The sequence below is a fragment of the Hoplias malabaricus genome, chromosome 5, assembly GCF_029633855.1.
Source record: "Hoplias malabaricus isolate fHopMal1 chromosome 5, fHopMal1.hap1, whole genome shotgun sequence".
NCBI lineage: Eukaryota > Metazoa > Chordata > Actinopteri > Characiformes > Erythrinidae > Hoplias > Hoplias malabaricus.
Genome location: NC_089804.1, coordinates 7,494,850 through 7,507,339, shown reverse-complemented (window position 1 = coordinate 7,507,339; position 12,490 = coordinate 7,494,850). Strand labels below are relative to the sequence as shown.

Below are 12,490 nucleotides of genomic sequence, written 5' to 3'. Positions count from 1 at the left end.
GTAAGGGTATGGAGAAGCATGTCTTTACACAGCCTGTTCAATCTCGGCCCACAAAACGGATTCAATATAGCTAATATAGAAACTTAATGCAGTTTAAAGGGGACATATGAAAAGTATGTAGATCAGGAATAAAAATACTGATTAAATATGGAGAAAAAGAACAGAGAAGAATAAAACGGTGTTTCTGCTTCTCAGTCCTTGGCGCCTCGTACTTTAATTAAACAGAGGTTCATTCTCAGCAGGCACTGAAAGGGTAAGAATAGTGCTACTTTGTTTGATCCTTGTGGTATTTTGACCAAAGCATGTCTCAGAGGTCTCATTAAGACCCCAGGGAACTGAGGTAACCTGTGGAAAAAGAGGTAATACATGCCCCCTTTAATGTCCCTGTATTAATAAAACAGCAGATGTAGGAAAACTACAGAATTTGCTAATATTATTGTTAGTTTGATTATGTAAAAATATCCAAGACAGTCATATTTTTTATTTAGTGTTTTTTTGATATTATAATGAGGCAGCTTCCTGGTTCCTGTCACACCACAGCAAATCAGACTCAGATTGTTCTAGAATGAGCAAAATCCCATCAGACCACTCTGAATGAATTTCTTAACAGTTAAATCATGCAGAATCTTATGGAATTAAATACTGGGGTTAAATACTGACAGGCCTATAGTTTAAATTATTTTTTTTGAGTAATAGAGGAGCATTTGCAGAGCTACTGAAGAACTGACAGTTAAACATATCTTTGGTTGTATGGCATGATACACTGGGCCATGGGTTGTGTCTCAGACTGAATTTTTATTGTTTAACTTTGTCATTCCTAATCACAGGAACGTGCGCACATTTGCATTTACACCAAGTCCTACATGGAATTTGCGAAAAACACACATTCTCATGCATATGCATGGCCACAGGTTATCATCTGGCATGACATGATCATAAATGGCCCTGCTGTAGTTCCCGCTGTTCTCTTGTGTACTCTCTGGTGTACGTTCCAGCAACACAGTCCTGCCTCAGAGTTCAGAAGTGCAAAGGTGTGGAGAATAGGAATATGTTTGTTATGAATTTAAATACGTGAGAGTGTTAACTGGGAGGTGTGGTAAACAATAAAATTAAACTGGGAAAACAACCGGTTATAAAACAAAGCAACTACTAACCTTGACAGTTGTACAACAAAAATAAATGCCACAATCTTTTCCATGCACCTACCACAATTGCATTAGTTTTTATACAGTTATGCATTAAAGGATGGAGCATGGGTAAGTCAACAAATTTGAGTCTAAACTTAAATTAATTTCTCACTTCGTTTAGCTGCCCCACTCCTGGATGCAACGGCTCTGGCCATATCAGTGGCAAATATGCCCGACACAGAAGGTATGACAGATTAAGTACCCTCTAACCCCTTAAGCTGGCAGTATGAATCAAACAAAAATGACATTTTTGGGCCACACTTTTGACCCAAAAACGACACAGTGATTTGAGTTTGTTCTGTGAAATGTGCGCCACGCTGCAAAATACTCTTTATCACTGCGTCCTCTGTTGACTGGTCTTCTGACTGGGATTGGTCCCATTCTCTGTTGTTTGACATATACTGCCAGACCGTGTAGTACAGTCCCCAATAGAATAGTCCATCTGTAGTGTAGTCCTCTGTAGTTTATAGTCTTCTGCTGACCTTCCCTGCTGTTGATAGCCATTGGGATTTTTTCTTTTTTTGACCCCTAGACATCAGGTCACCATAGTATTAATCTGAGCTAAGTGTTTCCTTTACTTTGGCCTCTGCTTCAGTCTCTTTCCCTTTCTCTCCTCTCAGTGGCCTTTAGACAGGGCACTGAGTCATTTCACTTTCCCATTTCCCTTTCTCTTCTTCTCCCATATCCACTCTCTTTTCTATCCTTGTTCTGTCTGTATCCCCCCCCCTCTCTTTCCTGCACTCCAGTCTTTTTTTCTTATTTACTTTCTCTCTCTTTTCTTTCCATTTCTAATTCTCATCTCATTTTCTTTTATCACTCTCCCTTTACTCCTACCCCTTTTCACCCTTTCTACTCTCTCTCTCTCTCTCTCTCTCTCTCTCTCTCTCTCTCTCTCTCTCTTCCCTCTTTCTCATTCATTCTGTCTTAAGGCAGAGAATTGAGTGATGTCTCCAGCTTATTGGAAACATATTACAGCTGCCTTTATTTACATGTGTATCTGTTCAGGAGGCCATTTTAGATGCACCGTGTTTATAGATCTCTCTGTGTCTTGCTTCAATAGCCAGGCTTTCTAGGTGAGGGGTTTATTGAATTTTGCCCTCTGTCACTATTCCCTCTCTCTTCCTCTCTTCCTCTCTCTGTCTCTCTTTGATTGTGGTATAATTAAGTGTTCCAGTCAATTGACTATGATGTATCAAGCGTTTAAGCCTGCACAGCGCCCTCCCTGGGTCATGCACAGCATTGCCCTGTTGTCATCATCTCGCTGCATTAGCTCTCATTGCTTGATGTTTTTTGCAAGGTGTGTGTATACTATTATTTAAGTTTTAGTTACTTTAAAGTTTCATGAAAATAAACTTCCCTCCTCGGCTGCAGCCATCACAACGGACTCTTCAAGTTTCTACAATTCGCTGATTGCACACCAATGGACAATTATCTATTAGAGGAATTATAGTAATGCTGCTTATTCGCTGGCTTAGACTTAATTGGTTAATTAGCAAGCTATAGGGTAGATATTTACCAGATTTATGATGGATATCTGTTACTAAACTGCACGATTAATCTGTAATTTGAGAATTATATTTTAAAGGTATTTTATGAAATATATCAAACTTCTGGCATTAATTGGTACGATGGCACCATTTAAGCTCATGTGTGTTTATTAACACTTGTTTGCTCTCTCTTCCATCATTGAACCATTGACTCATCATCAGAAACTTAAAGCAGAAGCTTAATCATATATTTAACACAGAACAGTTTGTGAACAATTAATTGTAATTTAATTTCATGCAGTTATATTATTAGTTTCTGATTTCATTGCATTTAATTTGTTTTAGTAGAGCGTCTCTAATTCCTATAGGTTTTTACTTTTTGAGTCATGTGTCTCACCCAAAACAAAGTGTGCAGATTAGCTGATGCTAAGATAACATTTACCAACAAGGTGTAGTTTATTATGTATGTAAGTAATTATTGTTGTAAATGAGGTCAGTAGGGTAAAAGAATACATAGAACTTTGTCAAACACTGTCACAGAGGAATCCATTTATGAAAATGATGAATCCAAGTTCATAATTAGATGTACTCCTCTTTTAAACACTTGGAGTTGGGCTTAAGTGAAGTGCACTGGGCTTAAATGGTTCCATAGTGGCTAATAGTGACAGTGTCTTCCTTCCTAAATAAAAGATATATATACAAAATCATGCAGGAACCCCAAAAACAATGGGGACTAAGCATTCTATTAATTATTATTTTGCCCACATGTAAATAAAGTTAAACTCATTCAAATTTAGCTTGGGTTGGCTGCTTTTTTGTAGCAGAGTACCATTTAAGTCCATCTTAATTTAAAACATTTTTCTTTAATATTCAGTTGTCCAAAACTATTTATAATATATTTATTTGTAGATTAATGTAAAATGAATCAGAAAATCTTCAGTGTACACATTTGACCGGCTTAATAATTTTGCAGTGTATCTCTAAATGAAGCTAATGTGTTAACATTAAGATTAGCAGTGTGTACTATGTCAAAAAACTCATCTTTCCACGTGAAGGAAAATACAGAAAAATCAAAACATAAATCTCTCATTTACATAAGGAAAGTGAACTTACCATATTGGTTAAAAATAGCAAAAATGTGATGACATCTGAGAGGTCCCAAAATACCAACGTTTTTTCATAACTCTCCCCTGAGACAGCCTGCACATAAGTGGGACTAACTCAACATTGGCAATGTGGTGTATAATTAAAAAGACATGGAGGTAACAATTCACTGGATTATTTAAAATAATGAGTAGCTAAAAATATTAATCTCTCTTTATTTAATTTGACTTCAAATATGAAAGTGGGCTTCAATGGCACATTGGCTTAATAAGAGCAGTTACCATAATAGTATGCTAGCTACTTATTTTGCTATGCTGAAATGTTGTTCACATGATTAAAATGTGGGTAGGCCTTTGATTTACAGTACCCTATGTTATAGGTCCACCATATGGCCAAAGTTTTGTGGACACCAGCTCATCCAACATTTTTTCTGAAATGAATAGTAGAGAGTATGTCCCCACTTTGCTGCAGCTAAAGCCTCTACTCTTCTGGAAAGACTTTACACTGGATCTTAGAATGTTTATTTATTAGGTGTTCAAATAGGTTTGAAGCATTATTGTGTAAGGCATAATTGTAAGTCAATAACCAATTATTCAGTTTTTTTTTAATTGTTGGTAACTCTTGCCAGTTCAAAATGGCGTGTCACTTTATTTATAGGTACGTTTTTATATTAAATGTTTATAGGCTACATTCACATTTGCTAAAGTCGAAATCACCATCTTTATATCATTTAAACTAAAACTCACACATACTTTTGGATACAATATTATACCCATTTTCCGTTTGATGAAACGGAAAATACTACACCACAGTTACCATTAAATGACAAAAGAACAGACGAGTGTTGAAATTTGAATTACAATAATAATGTTATTGTACACCTAATGCCCTGTGAAGGACTGGCGCCCCCTCCGGGGTGTGTTCCTGCCTTGCGGCCAGTGATTCTTGGTGGGCTCTGGACCCATCGCGACCCTGAACATAACAAGCGTTTACAGACAATGAATGAATGAATGTACACCTAATACATCCAGCATCCATAGACAAAGTCTTAAAATAATAAAGTTATATACTTAAAAATTATGAGCTTGACCTTTCTTAGTGCAGTGCGGTTGTTATTGCAGTTGTAAACCAATGAAACTAAACACACAAATGGAACGAGTAACTAAATATTAAGGCCTAATATATGGTATTTTAAAAAACGCTCACTTTCCTCACAGTTTTTCTTTCAGCAAATTAATTTGGTTAATAACGGTGTTAATGTCATTTTTTCATCATTTTATTTATATGGAAATTATGCATTTGTTTCAAGTATTGATTTGTTGCAAAGTCATTTTCAGAACTCATCTAGTGAAGGTATGAACTAATTTGTGTGAGACTTTGATTTGTATCTTCATGGCAGTGTCAAGGTAGACAGAGATTTCACCTAAATTGCATCCTACAAGAAGCAGGGAGACCGAAGAAACATGAAAAGCCCTTACTCGTTCATCTCTCCTTCTCTTCCTTTTTTCTTGCAGTACGCTGAGCTGCCCAGTTGCCAGAAAGCGGAGGCTGCAGGAAGAGGAAGCAGAGCCACAACAACCCGTCTCTAAGAGGAAGTCCTACCCCTTGAAGCTGGCAACGGACGAATGTTTTAACACAGAAAGTGACGGCAGTGGGGAAGAGATGGAAGTAAAGGACTCAGATGAGGAAGAAACACAGCAGCAGTGTCACAATGTAGACCATCAAGGGGAAGAAGAGCATAAACCTGAGGGCAACAACACAGAGGCAGAGGAGGGTGATGAAGGTGAATGTTAAGACACAAAAGCCTTGCCACTTGTCTCTGACTATAACAGCCTGTTGCCATAGAGACACAGGAGGGCAGCCCAACCAGGACAAGGGAGAAATGAAAAGAATTCTTGAAATGATGTAATTCATTGAAGTATTTCCCCATCCCAGCTCCCTCTCTGTTTGGTAGCAGTCACATCAAAACTCTGTAACTCCGACATAACTGGTTGAAAATGCCTTTGAGAGAAATGAAATTATAATAATGCACATTAAATCAGGGAAAGTTACCAGCCAAGGACACGGATTAAAAATCTAATTTAAAAAACATCAACAAGTATTGACAGATTATAAAATGCTATTTGGGCCAGACCTTCATCAGTTATTGTTATGTAATTATTTTGCAAATTAATGTCCAAATCACAGGATTTAAAAAAATAAATAAATAATTGCATTTGAACTTATAATTCTTCAAAATGAAAAGTCTAAAGTTGAAAGCTGCTGATATAAAAGTTTGACTGTAAATGTATCGAATAACTTGCAATGATTTTAGGTAATTATTTAAATAGTTTAGTGAAATATAATATAATAACTATTTACATCTGAGGGTTAATCACAATTAAAATGATGATCATCATCAAGCCATCATTCTCTCTTCCACAGAAGAGTGTGTGATTATTGAGGCGTCTAGCACAGAGAAGCCGAAAGCAGCAGAAACAGATGACATCTCCAGCTACCAGCACATAGTGGCCAACTCACTTTTGCACCTCAGCAACCGTAACACCAATGCTAGGTCTCCACAACAACAACAGCAGCACACTGTAACCATGGAGGCACCAGAGGACAGCCCAATCAGAGAAGAAGAGCAGGAAGAACACGAGGAGGCCCAAACAGCAACACTATTGAAGATGAATGGAATGATTGAGAAAACAGAGGAAGAGAAAGAAAAAGAGATACAGAATGGAAGACAAGAAGACACAGACCACCGGTACTTTACAGAGGAGATGAATTTATGTCTGGCTGTTGACCTAGACAAGCCACAGTTAGAAAAAACCTATAAGAAAAAGTATGAAGATGAAGCACAGAAGCCAGAACAGAACGACCTTGCCAACCCCTCTGTGATCACTGCCACTCAGGGATCCCATAGGAGTGAAGACTATATTACCCACAAACACATACCCCAGGAAAACTACACCCCCAGCAAAGCCTTGGCAACTCCTGTGATCATTGAGTTGCGCTCAGAGGGTTCAGAGAGAGACGATGAGGATGGAGATGATGAAGAGGAGGATAACGATAGCTTGTCTCATCGCTCAACGGCGGATGAGTCCGAGATGTATGACATGATGCGAGGCAACTTGGGTCTATTGGAGCAGGCTATTGCTCTCAAAGCCCAGCAAGTGAAAGGTCACAGAGAATTTCCACATATTTCTGAACACCATCGCTATTTTCCTCTGGACGACCGGCCCGTCAAACACATGGAGCAGCTGCGCAAAAGCTACTATGGCAAAGGTACATCAAAAGTCTCAGCTCTATATATTTCATGTCACATGAACTCAACAACCACTCATGGGCCACATTTAAAGGTCAGTCTAATTCTCAGTAAGTTCAGATAGCTAAGGTTTCCAGAAAGGGTTCTTTGGCTAAATCACATTGAACAACATTCTTTAGGGAATATTTTAGGATTTTCCCGAAATCTGCGTTATAACTTTGGCTTTCATAGTAATTAATTTACACTTCAGTCAATTATTTCATAATGTAAATGTGCCAGATTTAGCCAAATGGCTAACGTCCATCTAAATAATTGCAAGATATACATCTGAACTCATATTTTGTAGTCCATATGTAGACATTGTTACTTTGTCAGATGATTGGGTAGAGCATTGCTGAACACAGCAGTAACACTGACATGGTATGTACACATTTATGTTTTTTCACTTAAAAATAACCAAGCAAGAGTAGTTCTCTTGTCAGAAACGGACCCTAATGGAGAGGTAGACGTTGGCTTAAAGCCAACACAAAGTGTTCATAGCAACAAATATACTGCAGCCAAGGTGGATCAGCAGGGTAGGAGTTTTCCATAAAATGAACAGTGTTTTATTGGACTTCTGCTGTCCACTTATAAGTTTCCAATTGCTTATAAAAGCATGTGTACACACAGTTAAGCTTAGATAAATAGGTTGAAATGTAGACATAATCCTTGCTTAGATAACCACCAAAGCTCTGTAGTCTTTTAATGGGATAGCAATAGAGAGTAAATGGGTCAAATGAATTTGTTTCCATAGATAAACTAGCACTGTAGTCTATAATTACTGAAGGAAGCACTTAGCGTGAGAGAGAGGCAGAGCGAGAGTGAGGGGTGGGGAGGGGGGTGGGGGGGTGTAATTAGATTGGTTTGGCATTTGTTTGTTCGTTTATTGGTTTGTTTGTGGTCGTGTGTTGGCGCTTTGCCCAATTCTCATGCTGCTCCAGAGGCTGAGGGCAGTGAGTTAGGTTCAGTGCTCGTCCTGTTTAACGCCCTTTCTCCTGCACTGTCCAGTTTTAATTAGAAGGTGCATGTCTCGTTAACATTTCAACATTCAATTATGGAAGCAGTGGAGCGCGTGTAAAAAAAATCCTCTTTTTCACTTGCTGGCGCTCCCTCGCTCTCTCCCTCCATGCTAACAGCCTCTTTTTCTCCTCTCGTTCAATTATTTTGCTTTTACTTTAATGTCTCTGTACCTACATTTGTGCTCACGCACGCAAATGTCCCCCTCCCTCTGCCCTGTATAATGTGTGTAGATAAACCTTGCCAATGGTAAAATGTGTTTAATGAGGCCCATTTTTCAGCATAAGGACCAATAAGCCGCAGTGCAAACGAATGCATCTCAGCGATGCTAATCCCATATTAAAACCCTCCGTGCATCCACCAGACATAATACCTATCATTATCAGTATAAATCTGCTCTCCTAGACCACGGGCTGCTTAAGGTAATGTTACAGTGTGTAGGTGTCCACACAGAGTCTTGTGAGGCTACGTGTATAAAGGTAGGTTGTAATGTTACCGTTTGAATGTTTTCACATCCAGTGCACTTTGAAACTGCATTAGCTGTGAAGAGCCACGGTTTGACTAACAGATGTTTTGCTCCAACTCTTTCCCAGAGGGCTCCAGACCAGAGAAAAGAGAGATCAAATGCCCCACCCCAGGGTGTGACGGCACAGGTCATGTGACTGGACTGTACCCTCACCACCGCAGTTTGTCGGGCTGCCCGCACAAAGACAGGATCCCACCAGAGAGTGAGTCAGCATCGCTTGCATCTAAAATATATTAAGTCTGAATTGTAATGCTTCTGAACATTTGATAAAACCATTCGGGGCTCAATAGGTTTAGCAAATAAATAAGTAGAGTTAATATGATTTAGAGAAATTTAAAAATAAAATGTGGCAGTCTGGTCAAAATAATGAGGTTTATACTTTCTAATTCCGTTGTAAAAATGCCAGTTTAGCCAATAAAATCAACCGTCAGTGAGACATGAGTGCAACATGAACCCTCAGTGAGACTTTCTAGTTAAAATCAGTGGCTATGCTAGAAATCAGGCTTAATTACCATTGGGCTATTCTCAGTGGTTTTATGGTGCATTTGTATAATTCAAAAATGCTTGTGATTGTAGTTAGAAGACTATATACAAAAACATGAAAGGATATTAACTAGTAAATTCGTCCATCATGTAAGTCTAAGACGATGCAGTGCCATGATGCTAAATATTACTTAAAATAACCAGTAACATATTATATGGTAGTTACCTTTTTAAAAGCAAGGTGGTTGTTTAAGTATCTGAAAAAGATTTACAATATTTATATTTATTGATTGATTGATTGCATTAATCTTGTGTGTTTAGTCCTGGCTATGCATGAGAATGTTCTGAAGTGTCCCACTCCCGGTTGCACAGGACAGGGCCACGTCAACAGCAACCGCAACACTCACCGCAGGTATAGTATGCAAGTTTCATTCATATGTACAAACATATCTGTACATTTTGACTATGTGCATGCACTTATCTTCTCACTTTCTGAAAAAAATCTTGTTCTGCCCTCAGTTTGTCGGGATGTCCCATCGCTGCTGCTGAGAAGCTGTCCAAGAGTCATGACAAGCAGCACCTGGGCCAACCAATGAGTGAACAACCCAAAGACAGCCCAAACTCTGAGCGAGTGCTCAGGTCAGTCATCTTGCAGAGTTTCAATGAAAATTTCTGTAGAATCAATTTTGTATGGTTTCATATTATCTGTTGAGAATGCTTCATGTTGTTAGGAAATGCATAGACTTACATTACCTACAAGATCAATAGTGTAGAAGCCTTGCTTTGGTATCTGGATATATTAAACCTTTTGTTTATCTGAGTGTGCTCAGTTTATCTCAGGCTACAGAACCCATAACCTATTTTTGGTACAGGCTAATTATATGACAGCAGAAATCTAGAGACTAGCATCCATGCTAACAGTAGTTAGAGTAAATGTAGGCTTGGCTTTGTATAATAAAAATGAATCTTTACATGGGTTATGGTAGTAACAGGTTGCTATCAGATTGCAATCGAGCAGGTATCAGCAGAACAGACAACAACAGCTTTATGGGAAAAGAGTTGATAAAACCTGTGTAAAGTAGGTCACATGATGAAATGTATTTACATAGAATCAAAGACAGTTATAGATATCAAATATCACTGTTGTGCAGTCATTTCACTGTCATTTAGATCTTAATTTGTAAACTAAAGTCTAAATTAGCTTGGTTTTAAAAAGACCTTGATTAAGGGAATAAAAAAAAACATTGTAGGATATGAAACTTTGTTCTGACCGAGGTGATGTCCAGAGACTGAAACTGTCAGTCTGCACTCTAGAAAAAGAAAGACATTTTGAATTTTAATTTTACTTTCTTTTCTTTCTGTTTTTTTACGGACCTCAATTACAACAACTTATTAGAACTGATGAAGATGATATGTGACCCGTAACAGTGTAACAAGGATGCTCTTTTACTGCAGCTCACATTTTTTATGTGGAACTGAGAAAATCATTTATACGTATAAATAACTCAAATTCAATACATTATTCTTGAGTGCAGGTGACTGTTACCATGGTGACTGAGACCAGACCAACCTCAGTCACAGCATTAGTTAATTATCAGGCCCTTCTTTAGCTAAACCAGGTGCACTACAGTAGGGAGCTTCAGAAGTGGAGTTTGGGAAATGCTGGCCTTCAACAGAAAGCAACAACAGAAAAAGAAGTACAGCAAATAAATGAAGCAGAATTTTGCCAAAAGTCAGCATTTAATTTCACCCAGCCTTGTTCCCTGCCTGCCCTCTGACCACTCACCTGTGTCAGCAGCACATCGATCAAAGCCACTCGCCACGGGTGGTTGACCCAGCCGTCAATCAGAAGTTGAAACCCACTAACCACTGTGTCATTGGCTGGACTTTTCTGAAGCACTAACCCCCTTCATGGCCTTTCTAATGGAGAACAGCCTAGCACATCACTACAAGTTCACATGCCAGCCCTGCGACTCTAATTATGCTGCAGATAAGCTAATTAATGGACTTAGGGGGCACAGAGTATAAGAAAAATAATTACTTTCCTCCAGGAAGTGTGTCTGCATGTCAGTCGAGGCGATGCGGATTGCAGAGCACAATAAACGGAGTCTTCCCTTATTGGTATTATTATGATTCAAATGAGTGTCAGTGTGGCGCGAGAGCCCATTAGGAGAAGACAGGGAGGTCACCAGAGAAACCTTGGAGTATTCCGCATGCCACACTGCTCTAATGGGAGCGCATCGTCTTAATGAAGGGACACAGAACAGAAGGTATATGCTTGGTCCATGCTAGTGTGTGTGTGTGTGTTTCTGTGCCTTCTACTGTTCTCCATTTTAAGCTTTGTAAATCTGTCGACACGGTTCAAAAGGAGTAACATCAGTCACGCGGCAAGAACACAGCATATACCTACGCTCAATCACTGTCTCTGCCATCTACAATTAGAGGTCACATCCACATTTTGTCTTTATAAAACTGCGTATAATGTTTTTATAATGTGGTTTTAGCCCCAAAAAAAAAGTCATTTTAACTGATTTCACACAACTATTTCCAAAGCATTGTATTTCTAAGAACTAATCAGGCTGTGCCTTTGAGACTGACCTCTGTGAGTGACCTCAGGATTGGCAGTGCTATATTAAGCCCCATTCAAAGTTAGTCCAGGCTGAATTATTGAGCAAATTAAGTTTGGACATCTTCTGGTAATTTGAAAAATAAACTTGCGAAAGCCGAATCCTTCAGAAAGCTACGCAAAGCCTTATTAACCCCTTTTCACAGCAGCTGTCAAGTGCAGGTTCTGTGTATTTTCGTGGTCTCTCATTTGAACGAGGCATATATATTCTTCATTAATGTTTATGAATTAAAGTTAGCTGTAAAAATGTATGTTCAACAAAAACAACCTGGATACTTTTTCTTCTTACACAAACAAGCAAATCAGCATTTTATGAAAGCATTTTATTTAGTTGTGTGTTTCATATTGGACCCACCATTATTTTGCTAGAAACAACTGATTGTTAGCAGCTCAAAAAAAAGAAAAAGAAGAAAATGGCACAACATTTAACACACTAAGATCCAGCAGTGTCCTAATCTCATAACAGTGTTAAGAGGAAAGTATTTATTTGTTTATTTAGCTTTAACCAATTCTCTCTCTGACATCTTCTATTCCAATAATTTGGCTAAAGGCTGTCTGCAGTGAAAGCACTTACTGCTTTAGTGTGAGTGGGCTGTAGAGGTCATTCATAAATATTTTCATGGTTTTAACATCATAGATATCATGAATTTAAAACAGGCCTTTTTTATCTTTAAGGACTGTGTGGTGAATGGCATGTTTAGAAACTTTTTAAAAATTTCCATTGCATTGCATCAACTCATTTATGTAAAACGTAAGAAAAAATAGGTTTTC

The 12,490-nt window shown here is 38.4% G+C and overlaps 1 protein-coding gene across 2 annotated transcripts in view; it reads left to right on the top strand.

The window, feature by feature from the left end:
* The window catches only part of myt1b (myelin transcription factor 1b), a 46,529-nt gene that overhangs the window by 23,780 nt on the left and 10,259 nt on the right, over window positions 1–12,490 (top strand). For both annotated transcript variants that reach the window (XM_066670465.1, XM_066670466.1), the window contains exons 5-9: window positions 5,293–5,561; window positions 6,203–7,048; window positions 8,678–8,812; window positions 9,415–9,505; window positions 9,613–9,732. In XM_066670465.1, the coding sequence (XP_066526562.1) occupies window positions 5,293–5,561; window positions 6,203–7,048; window positions 8,678–8,812; window positions 9,415–9,505; window positions 9,613–9,732 (1,461 nt within the window). The remainder of the gene's footprint in view (window positions 1–5,292; window positions 5,562–6,202; window positions 7,049–8,677; window positions 8,813–9,414; window positions 9,506–9,612; window positions 9,733–12,490) is intronic.